Genomic DNA, 17,175 nt, shown 5'->3' with positions numbered 1-17,175 from the left:
TATATAATCATCATTGACAGAAGTATTTATATCCACATTAATATTATTCCTTTAAACCAGCTTCCTATATTGGGAAAGAATTTGTTTTAAAAAATCTTTTCCTCAACATATAATTGATTTTTAAAAAAATTTTTATTGGAGTATAGTTTTTTGGTTTTTTTTTTTTTTTTTGTCTGCATTGGGTCTTAGTTGCAGCACGTGGGATCTTTTGTTGTAGTGCGCACACTTCTCTCTAGTTGTGGTGCGTGGACTCCAGGGCGCGTGGGCTCAGTAGTTGGGCACGCAGGCTTAGTTGCTCCGCGGCATGTGAGATCTTAGTTCCCTGACCAGGGATCGAACCTGTGTCCCCTGCATTGGAAGGTGGATTCTTAACCACTGCACCATGAGGGAAGTCCCCTCAATGTACAGTTGATTTATAATGTTGTGTTAGTTTCTGCTGTATGGCAAAGTGATTCAGTTATACAAACATGTATATATTCTTTTTCATATTCTTTTCCATTATGGTTTAATCACAGGATACTGAACATAGTTTCCTGTGCTATACAGTAGGATCTTGTTTATTCATTGTATATATAATATTTTTTATACACACACATACACACTACATCTTTTTTTAAATTTTATATTATTTATTTTTTTATACAGCAGGTTCTTATTAGTTATCCATTTTATACATATTAGTATATACATGTCAATCCCAATCTCTCAATTCATCACACCACCCCCCCCACCACTTCCCCCACTTGGTGTCCATACGTTTGTTCTCTACATCTGTGTCTCAGTTTCTGCCCTGCAAACCAGTTCATCTGTACCATTTTTCTAGGTTCCACATACATGCGTTAATATACGATATTTGTTTTTCTCTTTCTGACTTACTTCACTCTGTATGACAGTCTCTAGATCCATCCACGTCTCTATAAATGATCCAATTTCATTCCTTTTTATGGCTAAGTAATATTCCATTGTATATATGTACCACATCTTCTTTATCCATTCATCTGTCAATGGGCATTTAGGTTGCTTCCATGTCCTGGCTATTTTAAATAGTGCTGCAATGAACATTGGGGTGCATGTGTCTTTTTTTTTTTTTTTTGCGGTACGCGGGCCTCTCACTGTTGTGGCCTCTCATGTTGTGGAGCACAGGCTCCGGACGCGCAGGCTCAGCAGCCATGGCTCACGGGCCCAGCCACTCCACGGCATGTGGGATCTTCCCGGACCGGGGCACGAACTTGTGTTCCCTGCAACGGCAGGTGGACTCTCAACCACTGCGCCAGCAGGGAAGCCCTGCATGTGTCTTTTTGAATTATGGTTTTCTCTGGGTATAGGCCCAGTATTGGGATTGCTGAGTCATATGGTAATTCTATTTTTAGTTTTTTAAGGAACCTCCATACTGTTCTCCATAGTGGCTGTATCAATTTACATTCCCACCAACAGTGCAAGAGGGTTCCCTTTTCTCCACACCCTCTCCAGCGTTTGTTGTTTGTAGATTTTCTGATGATGCCCATTCTAACTGGTGAGAGGTGATACCTCATTGTAGTTTTGATTTGCATTTCTCTAATAATTAGTGATGTTGAGCAGCTTTTCATGTGCTTCTTGGCCATCTGTATGTCTTCTTTGGAGAAATGTCTGTTTAGGTCTTCTGCCCATTTTTGGATTGGGTTGTTTGTTTTTTTAATACTGAGCTGCATAAGCTGTTTATGTATTTTGGAGATTAATCTTCTGTCTGTTGATTCATTTGCAAATTTTTTCTCCCATTCTAAGGGGTGTCTTTTCGTCTTGTTTGTAGTTTCCTTTGCTGTGCAAAAGCTTTTAAGTTTCATTAGGTCCCATTTGTTTATTTTTATTTCCATTACTCTAGGAGGTGGATCATAAAACATCTTGCTGTGATTTATGTCAAAGAGTGTTCTTCCTATGTTTTCCTCTAAGAGTTTTATAGTGTCCGGTCTTACATTTAGGTCTCTAATCCATTTTGAGTTTATTTTTGTGTATGGTGTTAGGGAGTGTTCTAATTTCATTCTTTTATATGTAGCTGTCCAGTTTTCCCAGAACCACTTATTGAAGAGACTGTCTTTTCTCCATTGTATATCCTTGCCTCCTTTGTGATAGATTAGTTGACCATAGGTGTGTGGGTTTATCTCTGGGCTTTCTATCCTGTTCCATTGATCTATATTTCTGTTTTTGTGCCAGTACCATATTGTCTTGATGACTGCAGCTTTGTAGTATAGTCTGAAGTCAGGGAGCCTGATTCCTCCAGCTCCGTTTTTTTTCCTCAAGACTGCTTTGGCTATTCAGGGTCTTTTGTGTCTCCATAAAAATTTTAAGATTTTTTTGTTCTAGTTCTGTAAAAAATGCCATTGGTAATTAGATAAGGATTGCATTGAATCTGTAGATTGCTTTGGGTACTATAGTCATTTTCACAATATTGATTCTTCCACTCCAAGAACATGGTATATCTCTCTGTTTGTATCATCTTTAATTTCTTTCATCAGTGTCTTATAGTTTTCTGCATACAGGTCTTTTGTCTCCCTAGGTAAGTTTATTCCTAGGTATTTTATTCTTTTTGTTGCAATGGTAAATGGGAGTGTTTCCTTAATTTCTTTCAGATTTTTCATCATTAGTATATAGGAATGAGAGAGATTTCTGTGCATTAATTCTGTATCCTGCAACCTTACCAAATTCAATTGATTAGCTCTAGTAGTTTTCTGGTGGCATCTTTAGGATTCTCTACGTATAGTATCATGTCGTCTGCAAGGAGTGACAGCTTTACTTCTTCTTTTCCAATTTGTATTCCTTTTATTTCTTTTTCTTCTCTGATTGCTGTGGCTAGGACTTCCAAAACTATGTTGAATAATAGTGGTGAGAATGGTCATGGGATAAATCCCACTTGATTATGGTGTATGATCATTTTAATGTGTTGTTGGATTCTGTTTGCTAGTATTTTGTTGAGGATTTTTGCATCTATATTCATCAGTGATATTGGTCTGTAATTTTCTTTTTTTGTAGTGTCTTTGTCTGGTTTTGGTATCAGCGTGTTGGTGGCCTCATAGAATGAGTTTGGGAATGTTCCTTCCTCTGCAATTTTTTGGAAGAGTTTGAGAAGGATGGGTGTTAACTCTTCTCTAAATGTTTAATAGAATTCACCTGTGAAGCCATCTGGTCCTGAACTTTTGTTTGTTGGAATTTTTTTTTTTTTTTTTTGTGGTATGCGGGCCTCTCACCACTGTGGCCTCTACCGTTGCAGAGCACAGGCTCCGGACGCACAGGCTCAGTGGCCATGGCTCACGGGCCCAGCCACTCCACTGGCATGTGGGATCTTCCCGGACCGGGGGACGAACCCATGTCCCCTGCATCGGCAGGTGGACTCCCAACCACTGTGCCACCAGGGAAGCCCTGTTGGAAGATTTTTAATCACAGTTTCAATTTCATTACTTGTGATTGGTTTGTTCATATTTTCTATCTCTTCCTGATTCAGTCTTGGAAGGTTATACCTTTCTAAGAACTTGTCCATTTCTTTCAGGTTGTCCATTTTATTGGCATAGAGTTGCTTGTAGTAGTCTCTTAGGATGCTTTGTATTTCTGCAGTGTTTGTTGTAACTTCTCCTTTTTCATTTCTAATTTTATTGATTTGAGTCCTCTCTCTCTTTTCCTTGATGAGTCTGGCTAATGGTTTATCAATTTTGTTTATCTTCTCAAAGAACCAGATTTTAGTTTTATTGAGCTTTGCTATTGTTTTTTTGTTTCTATTTCATTTATTTCTGCTCTGATCTTTATGATTTCTTTCCTTCTGCTAACTTTGGGTTTTGTTTGTTCGTAAGGTTAGATTGTTTATTTGAGATTTTTCTTGTTTCTTGAGGTAGGCTTGTATAGCTATAAACTTCCCTCTTAGAACTGCTTTTGCTGCCTCCCATAGGTTTTGGATCATCATGTTTTCATTGTCATTTGTTTCTAGGTAGTTTTTGATTTCCTCTTTGATTTCTTCAGTGATCTCTTGGTTATTTAGTAACATATTGTTTAGCCTCCATGTGTTTGTGATTTTTACGTTGTTTTCCCTGTAATTCATTTCTAATCTCATAGCATTGTGGTCAGAAAAGATGCTTGATATGATTTCAATTTTCTTAAATTTACTGAGGCTTGATTTGTGACACAAGATATTATCTATCCTGGAGAATGTTCCGTGCGCACTTGAGAAGAAAGTGTAATCTGCTGTTTTTGGATGGAATGTCCTATAAATATTAATGAAATCTATCTGGTCTATTGTGTCATTTAAAGCTTGTGTTTCCTTATTAATTTTCTGTTTGAAAGATCTGTCCACTGGTGTAAGTGAGGTGTTAAAGTCCCCCACTGTTATTGTGTTACTGTCGATTTCCTCTTTTACAGCTGTTAGCAGTTGCCTTATGTATTGAGGTGCTCCTATGTTGAGTGCATATGTATTTATAATTGTTATATCTTCTTCTTGGATGGAACCCTTGATCATTATGTAGTGTCTTTCCTTGTCTCTTGTAACATTCTTTATTTTAACGTCTATTTTATCTGATATGAGTATTGCTACTCCAGCTTTCTTTTGATCTCCCTTTGCATGGAATATCTTTTTCCATCCCCTCACTTTCAGTCTGTATGTGTCCCTAGTTCTGAAGTGGGTCTCTTGTAGACAGCATATATATGGGTCTTGTTTTTGTATTCATTCAGCAAGCCTGTGTCTTTTGGCTGGAGCATTTAATCCATTCACGTTTAAGATAATTATCAACAGGTATGTTCCTATTACCATTTTCTTAATTGTTTTGGGTTTGTTGTTGTAGATCCTTTTCTTCTCTTGTGTTTCCCAGTTAGAGAAGTTCCTTTAGCATTTGTTGTAGAGCTGGTTTGGTGGTGCTGAATTCTCTTAGCTTTTGCTTGTCTGTAAAGCTTTTGATTTCTCCATCGAATCTGAATGAGATCCTTGCCAGGTAGAGTAATCTTGGTTGTAGTTTCTTCCCTTTTATCACTTTAAGTATGTCATGCCACTCCCTTCTGGCTTGTAGAGTTTCTGCTGAGAAATCAGCTGTTAACCTTATGGGAGTTCCCTTGTATGTTGTCATTTTTCCCTTGATGCTTTCAATAATTTTTCTTTGTCTTTAATTTTTGCCAATTTGATTACCATGTGTCTCAGCGTGTTTCTCCTTGGGTTTATCCTGTATGAGACTCTCTGCACTTCCTGGACTTGGACGGCTATTTCCTTTTCCATGTTAGGGAAGTTTTTGACTATAATCTCTTCAAATATTTTCTCCGGTCCTTTTTCTCTCTCTTCTCCTTCTGTGACCCCTATAATGTGAATGTTGTTGTGTTTAATGTTGTCCCAGAGGTCTCTTAGGCTGTTTTCATTTCTTTTCATTCTTTTTTCTTTATTCTGTTCCACAGCAGTGAATTCCACCATTCTGTCTTCCAGGTCACTTATCCGTTCTTCTGCCTCAGTTTTTCTGCTATTGATTCCTTCTAGTGAAGCTTTCATTTCAGTCATTGTATTGCTCATCTGTTTGTTTGTTCTTTAATTCTTCTAGGTCTTTGTTAAACATTTCTTGCATCTTCTCGATCTTTGCCTGCATTCTTTTTCTGAGGTCCTGGATCATCTTCACTATCATTATTCTGAATTCTTTTTCTGGAAGGTTGCCTGTCTCCATTCATTTGGTTGTTTTTCTGGGGTTTTATCTTGTTCCTTCATCTGGTACATAGCCCTCTGCCTTTTCGTCTTGTCTATCTTTCTGTAAATGTGGGTTTTTCTCCACAGGCTGCAGGATTGTAGTTCTTTTTTTTTTTTTTTTTTGGTAGTACGCGAGCCTCTCACTGCTGTGGCCTCTCCCGTTGCGGAGCACAGGCTCTGGACGCGCATGCTCAGCGGCCATGGCTCACGGGCCCAGCCGCTCTGCAGCATGTGGGATCTTCCCGGACCGAGGCACGAACCCGTGTTCCCTGCATCGGCAGGTGGACTCTCACCCACTGCACCACCAGGGAAGCCCCTGTAGTTCTTCTTGCTTCTGCTGTCTGCCCTCTGGTGGATGAGGCTATCTAAGAGGCTTGAGCAAGTTTCCTGATGGGAGGGACTGGTGGTGTGTAGAGCCGGCTGTTGCTCTTTTGGGCAGAGCTCAGTAAAACTTTAATCCACTTGTCTGCTAATGGGTGGGGCTGGGTTCCCTCCCTGTTGGTTGTTTGGCCTGAGGCGACCCAACCCTGGAGCCTACCCAGGCTCTTTGGTGGGGCTAATGGCAGACTCTGGGAGGGCTCACGCCAAGGAGTACTTCCCAGAACTTCTGCTGCCAGTGTCCTTGTCCTCACTGTGAGACACAGCCACCCCCCGCCTCTGCAGCAGACCCTCCAACACTAGCAGGTAGGTCTGGTTCAGTCTCCTGTGGGGTCACTGCTCCTTTCCCTGGGTCCCGATGCACACACTGCTTTGTGTGTGCCCTCCAAGAGTGGAGTCTCTGTTTCCCCCAGTCCGCTCGAAGTCCTGCAATCAAATCCCGCTAGCCTTCAAAGTCTGATTCTCTAGGAATTCCTCCTCCCATTGCCGGACCCCCAGGTTGGGAAGCCTGACGTGGGGCTCAGAACCTTTACTCCAGTGGGTGGGCTTCTGTGGTATAAGTGTTCTCCAGTTTGAGAGTCACCCACTCAGCAGTTATGGGATTTGATTTTATCGTGATTGTGCCCCTCCTACCATCTCATTACGGCTTCTCCTTTGTCTTTGGATGTGGGGTATCTTTTTTGGTGAGTTCCAGCGTCTCCCTGTCAATGGTTGTTCAGCAGTTAGTTGTGACTCCGGTGCTCTCGCGAGAGGGAGTGAGAGCACATCCTTCTTCTCCGCCATCTTGAACCAATCTCCCCCCATTCTATATATAATATTATAGTTTGCATCTGCTAACCCCAAACTCCCACTCCATCCCTCCCTCAGCCCCCTCCCCTTTGGTAACCACAAATCTGTTCTCTATATCTGTGAGTCTGTTTCTGTTTCATAGATAAGTTCATTTGTGTCATATTTTAGATTCCACATATAAGTGATATCATGGTATTTGTCTTTCCGACTTACTTCACTTAGTATGATAATCTGTAGGTCCATCCATATTGCTGCAAATAGCATTATTTGGTTCTTTTTCATGGCTGAGTAGTGTTCCATTGTATATTTATACCACATCTTCCCTTTTTTAAAAAAATTTATTTAATTTATTTTTTTGGCTGTGTTGGGTCTTTGCTGCTGCATGCAGGCTTTCTCTAGTTGTGGCGAGCGGGGGCTACTCTTTATTGCAGTGCGCGGACTTCTCATTGCGATGGCTTCTCTTTTGCAGAGCATGGGCTCTAGGTGCACGGACTTCAGTAGTTGTGGCACGGGGGCTCAGTAGTTGTGGTTTTCAGGCTCTAGAGCACAGGCTCAGTAGTTGTGGTGCATGAGCTTAGTTGCTCTGCAGCATGTGGGATCTTCCCGGACCAGAGATTGAACCTGTGTCCCCTGCATCGGCAGGCGGATTTTTAATGACTGCACCACCAGGGAAGTCCCCACATCTTCTTTATCCATTCATCTGTTGATGGACACTTAGGTTGCTTCCACGTCTTGGCTATTGTGAATAGAGCTGCTATGAATATAGGGGTGCATGTATCTTTTTTTTAAAATAAATTTATTTATTTTTACTTATTTATTATTTTTGGCTGTGTTCGGTCTTTTGCTGTGCGCAGGCTTTCTCTAGTTGCAGCGAGCGGGGGTTACTCTTCGTTGTGGTGCGCGGGCTTCTCATTGCGGTGGCTTCTCTTGTTGCAGAGCACAGGCTCTAGAGTGCGTGGGCTTCAGTAGATGTGGTGCGTGGGCTCAGTAGTTGTGGCTCGTGGGCTCTAGAGCACAGGCTCAGTAGTTGTGGCTCACGGGCTTAGTTGCTCCGCGGCATGTGGGATCTTCCCGGACCAGGGCTTGAACCCGTGTCCCCTGCAATGGCAGGCGGATTCTTAACCACTGTGCCACCAGGGAAGCCCTGCATGTATCTTTTTGAATTATAGTTTTATCCAAATATATGCCAGGAGTAGGATTGCTGGATCATATGGCAACTGTATTTTTAGGTTTTTGAGGAACCTCCGTACTGTTTTCCATAGTGGGTGCACCAACTTACATTCCCACCAACAGTGTAGGAGGGTTGGGGGGAATTTCTAAACAAATATTGTATGGTATTTCAGTCTGGTGGTAACTATCTCATGCAGTTTATGAGCCTGAATCATGTAAGTGTTATTCTGTGTGTCATGTTTTAATTCAGGGGTGCAACGAGTGGCATCTATAAATGCACAAAGCCTCTTTGCTGAATGGTGAACAAAATTAGACCTATAAGGTTAGAAGCAGAAAGTTAACTTTTGCCTGTAAATGTTACAAAGCCGTAGGGTTGAGTTTCCATTTCTTCCACCAGAAGTGCTTTCTACTGAACTTATCAGTGTGTTTGCTCTGAGGACAGAAATCAAGCACAATCTAATTCACCTCACCAGGTTTGGTCATCAGTTTCCACATCTCTTCTCCAGCTCCCTGAAGTTTGTGAATGTTTCTGGCCTGTCTAGAAGTGTCAGCCTTTACTACCTGTAAGGTTGTGACTCCATAAGCCATTTCCTTGAAGGGTTTTACAGCATCATTTCCATATATAAAATGCAGTCCTTGTTTCCTATCCATGGGAAGGTTTAAAACTCATAAAAAGAAATTCATCTCTAAATATGACCCTCCTGGCTGGACTTGGTTACTCATTTGGATTTTCCAATCATACTTTGGTGGGAAGGAGAACCAATTCTTATTGAACTTATGCCAATAACCTCCCTGGAAAGCAGGGGCCTTCCTGACCTCCATTATGGATAGTGCTACAGAGAAGGACATTTTATACCTCCTGGACTCTAATAGGGTATGACAATGTGGGCAGGTATTCTGAGGCATTTAGTCCCTGGCTTCGAAAAACTGGATGATCTGAAGTACACAATATTATTTCTTTCATGAATCTTGAGGGATCATCTGAAATAAAATACCAGCTAAAGGGAGGATGATTCACAAAGCTAATAATCAAGGAGATTTAGGGTAATAGTTCCTTTAACTATGCCTGTTAAGAGAGAGAGTTTCTTTCAGTTTGAAGAGTTAAAGCCTGCTAAACTGAAGGTTAGAGATGCAATAAAAAGGCCCTTAATCAATCATATGCCTAGCAGAATATAGAACAGTAGAAAAGTACCAAAAACATTCCAAGACAACGCAATCTACATTCTGTCACTGGTTTCATTCAGTCCTACATGATGAATTCTCTGTAGTCAAATATTGGGTCAGCTGTCCGTGTTTAAAAATTTATCTGCTTCTAGATAAAGGCGTTCCAGAAATTCTGGGATTTAAGTGCTCTGGTACAGCCTGCCAGGCAAAGTCAATTCACACCAAAAGGCCAGAACTCATGAGTTAATTCCCTGAAGTATCAGGAAAGATTGCTGGCACGCTGTCATACACTGCTGGTGGGAATATAAAATGGTGCAGCCACTTTGGAAAACACCTTGACAGTTCTTCTAAAAGAAGAATGTGAAGTTACCACTTGACCCGGCAATTCCACTCCTAGGTCTATACCCAAGAAAATTGAAAACATATGTCCACACAAAACCTTGCACATGAATGTTCATAGCAGTATTATTCATAATAATTAACAAGTAGAAACAACCCAATGTCCCTTGACTGATGAATTGAATAAGCAATGGAATATTAATCAGCTATAAAAAGCAATGAAAGGCTTCCCTGGTGTCACAGTGGTTAAGAATCTGCAGTGCAAGGGACACGGGTTCGAGCCCTGGTTGGGGAAGATCCCACATGCCGCGGAGCAGCTAAGCCTGTGCGCCACAACTACTGAGCCTGCGCTCTAGAGCCCTCGAGCCACAACTACTAAGCCCGTGTGCCACAACTACTGAAGCCCTCGCGCCCGGGCCCGTGCTCCACAACAAGAGAAGCCACTGCAATGAGAAGCCCGTGTACAGCAACTAGAGAAAGCCCGCACAGCAACGAAGACCCAATGCAGCCAAAAATAAATAAATAAAAAATAAACAAATTTATTTTTTTAAGTCTTATATAGAAAGATTTCTCAGGGCTAGTCTAATATCTATTTGGATATCTTTCATTTCCTATGTTGTCTTAGTAACCAGACACCTTTTTTTTTTAAATTAATTAATTTATTCATTTTTGGCTGGTTGGGTCTTTGTTGCTGTGCGCGGGCTTTCTCTAGTTGCTGTGAGTGGGGGCTACTTTTCGTTGTGGTGAGCGGGCTTCTCATTGCAGTGGCTTCTCTTGTTGCAGAGCACGGGCTCTAGGCACACGGGCTTCAGTAGTTGTGGTGCATGGTCTCCGTAGTTGTGGCGCACGGGCTTAGTTGCTCCGCGGCAGGTGGGATCTTCCCGGACCAGGGCTCGAACCCGTGTCCCCTGCACTGGCAGGCGGATTTTTAGCCACTACACCACTAGGGAAGTCCCAGACACCTTCTATTAACTAAAATGTATTGTTCTTTTTGGACACTTGTTTCTTTCTTCCTCCTTTTATTTTCCCAAGAGTTCTTGAAACCCTTGTTCTAAATTTATGTAAGTGATAACCAGCCTCTAGACTAGTCAAATTATGAGCTCCATTAAATGTGAGAGGCTTTACTATCTTGTCAATTTCCTTGTGGATAGGCAAAGGTAGTTTATAAAAAGAAATTGTACTCTCCCTTTGTTAATATAGCACAGCTCTTTTGCTTGGGGGGAAGGGGCTGAGAAACAACCGAAGATTTTATGATTTGATCTCTTTAAGCCTATTTTGATATTTCTCTTGCTTTACTAGGTTGACTATGGGCAGCAAAAAGAAACTTTCTTAACCCTTTCTCTTATCCCTAGACTGCTTCTCATTCCTATAATACCACATCTGGCTTCCCTTCCTGCGTCTCTGGCATCCTTCAGCTGTCATGTAACCTCTCCAGTCTCTCTCCTCAAGGACACCCAGTCCTGTGGGCCCACACTGCCTCTTAAGCTCTTCCCTGGGACGGAAAGGCATCCCAGGCCACCCTGGTGGGAGAGAGTCTGTTGCATAGAACTGCCTCTTTAACATTTGTGTATTATCTGTAAGAGCTGAGGCGGGTGTTAAGAGATGGGGGTGGCCAGCATGTCCCGGTCCTTCCCTAGCGGGTGGCCTTGCTTCTTTACAGAGCAGCTGGACAAATTAGGAAGTGATATCTACTGAGACCACAAAGGGCCCTAACAACACAGACAGTCAGACAGACAAACGGGAGTCAGAAGCTCTGAAGCGTGTCCACCACGCTGTGATGGGAAATTAGTGCGCAGCGCCCCCTTGTGGGCTTCTGATGCAACCACAGGCAGTAGATGGCCGTATATGGAACTTCGCACTAAGGGGCCGCATCCCAGAAGGCATCGCTGGCTTGCGTCCCTCCGTTCAGTTCCTGCCGCTGACATTGGCGCGATGCCTGTGTATGGCAACTCTCCCCCTGGTCACATGTGGCATTGCCTCCCAGGGCACATGCAGGAATTCTGTGGACTCAAGCATCAGCCACATACCAACCAGAATCCCCCCCCCCCGCCCTTTTTTGGCCTCACCGCGCGGCACGTGGCACTTCCCCGACCAGGCATTGAACACTTGCCCCCCGCAGTGGAAGCGCAAGTCTTAAACACTGGACCATGGGGGAAGTCCTTCTGACCATTTTCCTCTCATGCCCCTGCTTCATCTTTCCCAGGGCTCCGGCTGCTCCCCTTTTTGACTCTCAACACCAACGGGCTAATTACACACACACACACACACACTCTCTCTCTCTCTCTCTCTCTCTGTGGCAGGTCTCCCGACTCCTCAGAAATCATACACACATAGGTTTAGGGTGGGATGATGGGGAATAGGGAGAGGGGATGTTTCCTGCTTCCTCACACTCCAGGATCAGCTCTCTCACCCGCCCTAGTCATGGAGGCCAGTCTCACATTCTAGATTTCTACCAAACATCTCCACTTGCTTGTCTCATCACTTCAGTTTCAAAGCAAAGCTGAAAGTCATCATGGTTACCACCAAGCAGTTCTTCCTCTCTGTCAATCTCTTGTCACCCAGACTCAGAAACTGGAGTAATTTCACTGATTCAAATGCACACATACTCCATTCATCAGGGGAGAGAATTTCTGGAAACTGGAGCACCAGCCAAATTAGCATTATCTGGGTTCTATTATAGCCCAGTCCTCTTGGATGTGCTTTCTGGGCGTCTTAACTTCTTACCTAAAACTCCTTGCCGTTAGGAGCTAACGTCCTCATTTTCTCTGTGTGCTTTATAGTAGCTCCAGACGTGGATTTGTCTGGGCTTGGAAATGGACTCCCCCACCCCCAATACAAACCCAATTTACCACCAAGAGTTTCAGAAAGATTTCCATTTTAGCATCCTGGGAAAACTTAAGCTGTTACAATAAATTCATGTTCAGTTTTTAAAAAATAAGTTTACTAAAAATCAAAAGACCACCCACTAGAAAATTAGATGTCGGCGGTAGGAGCCAACTCTATGGAGGAAAGAAAACAGATTGGCGTTGGCCCTTCAGACTGAGCCGTCGGTATGTGCTCGGCAGAGGGCGCTGTGAGTGGCTCAAGGCAGCTCTGTGGGGCGGGGCTACCTGTGGAGAATTTGGGCTGCCAAAAATAAATTGTAGCATAATTCAGGCTCTCTAACTCAAGGAGAGAAATTACATAAAGACAAATACGAAGAGTCACTCTTTAGACAGCAGCCAGAGTCTAAGGCGAAAACCTAAATGAGTATTTGGGTTGTATTTATAGATCATGTTGTATGGGAAAAGACCATTTTTAAAATATTAGAATCATATTTCACTTACCCTAAGAGAGGATACTACAAGAGAACTTGATTGTAGGAATAGAAGGTTGGGATCTCAGTTAGCTCCTCATCTCATATATGATCAGATGAACAGAATCACTGGAAATACACTCCCTCCCTTTCTCTTTGCCTCTCTCTTTTCTATTCAACACACAGGTGAATTTGTCAATGTCTATGCATACATTAGACAACTCTCTCAGTAATTCCAAATTGTGTGAGAAGCAGAGGTCCCCACAGAGCATTAAAAGGGCACATAGAGAAAGACATTAAGTCCATGCAAGCAAGAGCTCAAGTCTTCAGGAAGGATGTCTGACCTTGGCATTGAAGAATGGATAGCATTTAGAGAGGAAGAGAGGTGGGGAGGGCAGTAAAACTAGAAGAGAATCTGGTCTCCACTCAACAGCCAGGATGTGTGACCATCCTCAAGGAGAAGGCCACTGCATAGGCCTCAGGAATACAGAATCTAAGCACTAAAGATCTTTAGAGGTCTTCTGAGGACAGCTTCCCCTGCCCATTTTCCTTAAGAGTCTCTTCTATGATATCCCTCGGTGTGGGAGGGAACCCACGGGGTACGGGCAAGAGCAGGCCTTTGATTCACCAGAGTGACTACGAACAAGAATTAAGCCTCCGTTTCCTCAGGGGCAAAAAGGGGACATTGACTTCCCTAGTACATAGGATTGCTATGAAGGCCAAATGGTTAGGATCACAGAATTTGGAGCTACATGGGGCTAGCTGTGAGGATCCTACATAGGTAATTACCTTAATTTCACGGAGCCTCAGATCCTCTTCAGTAAAATGGTTGTAATAATATCTACCTGGTACAGTTGATATGAGGATTAACTAAACTAACAGATATATAAAATGCTTAGCCAAAGCATGGCTTCTAGTAAATATTAGTTATAATGGCTGAGAAAATGATACAGAAATAAAAAAATAAATGAGATTTCGTCGTCTGAAAACTCATATGATTTGTTCCAAAAGAGTTGTTTGGGGAGATTGGCTAAATCGTGCAAACAAATGCAACAAAAGTCACGGGGACACTTGAACCGGCAAATTCCTTCATCTGCCGCGCCTGCAATCAGGCAAGCCCCGCCCCAGTCGCTGAAAGACCTCGCCCATCGGGTTTCCTCCCCGGCCCCGCCCCTCCTGCCTAGCTCCTGCTCCGCCCACCACAACGCGCGTGCGCAGGGTCGGCCGCCCGCGGAGGCAATGAGGGTTCTGGTACGCTGCTGCTGGGGGCCCCTGCCAGGCGGCGGCGGCAGCAGCGGCGGCGGCGGCGCGGGCAGGAGGCCGAGCCCTCAGTGGCGAACCCTGCTCGGCCTGAGCGGATCCTCTGGCGGGGAGGACGGCCGGGGCGCTCGAGTCCGCGAGAAGCCGCCTTGGCGGGTGCTCTTTTTCGGCACTGACCAGTTCGCCCGCGAAACGCTGCGGGCGCTGCAGGCCGCCAGGTACCGGGGCCAGGGATTGGGAGGCCCGGGGGTCGAGGACGCGGCTGTGGAGCCACTGCGGCCGGCCTCGAGGGTTTGGACTCCTAGTCGGGGAAAGCAGCTGCGCCGGAGGGGTGTGGGCCCAGATCTCGGCGTCTCCGGGCTCCCGGAAGGTGCTCGGTCAGCCCTTGGGCGCCCGCCTGGTCCTGTCCGGTCTACACGCCCGACTCCTTCCGCGCTCTGAGCGCCACCGGGCGCCCCGCGGTGCCAAGGCCGCGCTCGTTGCTTTACCTGCATCATCTCCGTCCAGTCCCACCACCTCCCTGCCCGTTTAGCATGTAAACCGTAGCCCAGAGAGGTTAAGAGATTGCCCAGGGTCATCAGCTGAGCAGGTTGGTACTAAAACGGGCTCTGACTTCAAAGACCTCCCCTTTCCACTTCTTCCTACTCACCTGATTTGTATCATCTAATCCTTTGGGCTTCTTCCCAGGCACAGGCATCCATCCCTCTGCACACGCTTGCCTCACGCCTTCGCTCCCCATCGCCTCCCTGTATACAACCGGATCCAGTTTTCTGAGACTGAAATGAAGACATAGTACAAAAACGAACTGTTTTCCTATGAATAAATTTATAAATCAGAACTCTTAGGTATACATTTAGTATTTCTAAAATTTAACAAATTGTGTTTCCTGGACAAAAGTAATTGAGATCCAGCCTGTCCTGAAAGTCCATGGTATGTGGTGGCTATGCCCATATATCCTGCTCTGTCTCCTTTCCCCAGCCTCCATTTTTTATTTCCCCACTCCGTTTTTTCCTGATGCACCCTCACACTCATTTCTGTCATCTCTCTCCATCAAGTCTTCTCTACAAATACTTCCCAGCAGACCCTGATGTTGACTCATTCATGAATCCCCTTGTATTTCCCCCTTCACACACTCCCCTCTGTAACACACCCTGAAACACTTCCTTCACACATGTTCCCTTTGCACACCTCCGTAATACACTCTCTACATGCTACTTTCCGTGTATGGCCTCCTGCATCTCTCACTGCATGTATCCTGACGCTTCTGCTGATGCTTCACTTGGCAGCTCCAGTACTTCTGCACTTTTTCTTTTGGGCCCTCCTGTCTATTCCTTTTCTCATAAATCCTCAACATTTATGATGATGTACCTGCATGATGCAGTACCTGCTAAATAAATAAATAAACAGCCCCAGGCACTGGAATACTTTGCAGCAGGTTAAAAAAATGAGGTAGTGCTACATATAATGTCATGGAATGATGCCCATGGTGTGTGTGTGTGTGTGTGTGTATATGTATATATATATATATATATATATATATACACACACACATATATATGTATATATATATTTTTTTAAGTATTGTTTGAATAACGTCGTTATAGTAAAAAATTCAAAAGATATAAAATGGAAAGTCAGTTCCTTCCATCTCTTTCTCCCAGTCCCCAGTTCTCTTCAAAGATAGCCACTGTTTTCAGTTTCCTGTTCTAGAAATGTTTGATGCATATACAAACAAATGTATATTTAACCCATTTTTTAAAAAGACTCACATAATAGCATACATAGTGTTAAGAGAAAAAAACAAAATGCAGGACAGTATATATAATATTACAATTGTGTAAAATGTCTGTACTGTATATGTTTCTTCATGCACAGGAAATTTCTACAACCATAACAGTCCAAACAGTAGCCAGTAGCCACTTGTGGCTCTTTAAATTTAAAACAATTAAAATTAAATAAAAATAAAACTTTAGTCTCTCAGTTGCACTAGTTTTAATCATTTACCCTTAAATGCTTTCTTAATTTAATCATAAAAATGCCTTAGAAATGTGTGAAGTAGTTTAGCTTTCCGACATTTTCTTAACACTGTCACATTTTCTTCTAATCTTTCCATTTTAGGGAAAACAAAGGGGAAGAGTTAATTGAAAACTTGGAGGTGGTCACAGTTCCCTCCCCATCACCAAAAAGACTGCCGGTGAAGCAATATGCTGTCCAATCTCAGCTTCCAGTGTATGAGTGGCCGGATGTGGGATCTGGAGAATATGATGTTGGAGTGGTAGCTTCATTTGGCCGGCTTTTGAGTGAGGCTCTTATTCTTAAATTTCCCTAGTAAGTTTTATTTGTAAGGAAAAACAGTGTAGAGACCTCGGTCTTTATATATGGATCTGGTATCTATAAAGTGCATTAACTTGAACTTAATTCTGCTTTCTTTAGTATTTTCTCTTAAAATAAAAGGTTTTATTAGTGGCATGAATTGTTAAAATGTGTGATACTCTTTATCACTATCTATGGGCTCTCACCCACCCTCATTTAAATTCCATATGTATGCTAATAACTGCCAGATGTGTCCCTCCAGTTCTCTCTCCCTGAACTCCAGGCCCCTGATACCCCCTGCCTCCTCCGCAGCTCTGCTTGGATGTCTGATAGGCACCTTACATGTAAGATGTCCAAAACAACATTCCTGAACTTTCACCCCAAAACCTGCTCCTTCCCATAATCTTCATCTCAGTACATGGTAACTCCAGCCTTTAAGTTGCTCGGACCCAAAGCCTTGGCATTATTCTTAATTCCTTATCTCACACCACGCATCCAATCTATCAGGAAATCCTATGGGCTGTGCCTTTGAAATCTCTCTAGAATGTCTGATTCTCATCACTTCCTCTGCCACCACTCTTGGCTGTCATACTGCAGTAGCCTCCTAAGTGGTCTCCACTTTTGTCTTTGGCCCTCTCAGTCTTTTACCACCCAACACCAAAGTGATCCTTTTAAAACATACGTCAGATCATGTCGCTCTGCTCAAAATTCTCTGGTGGTTTTCCATCTTGCTCAGAATACAAGTCAAGTCCTTATATTGGCCTGTGAGGGCAGAATTTTTTTTTTTTCTGTG

The 17,175-nt window shown here is 43.4% G+C and overlaps 2 protein-coding genes across 4 annotated transcripts in view; one reads left to right on the top strand and one right to left on the bottom strand.

Moving 5' to 3' along the window:
• SLC51B (SLC51 subunit beta) overlaps positions 1-17,175 on the bottom strand; it is a 206,801-nt gene that overhangs the window by 14,889 nt on the left and 174,737 nt on the right. For both annotated transcript variants that reach the window (XM_073799833.1, XM_033851818.2), the window contains one exon: positions 14,719-14,845. The gene's annotated coding sequence lies outside the window, so the exon portion shown is untranslated. The remainder of the gene's footprint in view (positions 1-14,718; positions 14,846-17,175) is intronic.
• The window catches only part of MTFMT (mitochondrial methionyl-tRNA formyltransferase), a 43,864-nt gene that overhangs the window by 10,639 nt on the left and 16,050 nt on the right, over positions 1-17,175 (top strand). The window contains exons 1-2 of one of the 2 annotated variants that reach the window (XM_004329593.4): positions 14,022-14,287; positions 16,188-16,397. In XM_004329593.4, coding sequence (XP_004329641.1) covers positions 14,049-14,287; positions 16,188-16,397 — 449 coding nt within the window. In that variant the 5' untranslated portion in view covers positions 14,022-14,048. Of the gene's footprint in view, positions 1-14,021; positions 14,288-16,187; positions 16,398-17,175 lie in introns of those variants that run through there. The other variant, XM_073799756.1, reaches the window with a different exon arrangement.

This window comes from Tursiops truncatus, chromosome 2 (genome assembly GCF_011762595.2).
Source record: "Tursiops truncatus isolate mTurTru1 chromosome 2, mTurTru1.mat.Y, whole genome shotgun sequence".
In the NCBI taxonomy this organism is placed as follows: Eukaryota; Metazoa; Chordata; class Mammalia; order Artiodactyla; family Delphinidae; genus Tursiops; species Tursiops truncatus.
Note: the sequence above shows the minus strand (reverse complement) of the source record. Positions and strands in the feature narration are given on the sequence as shown.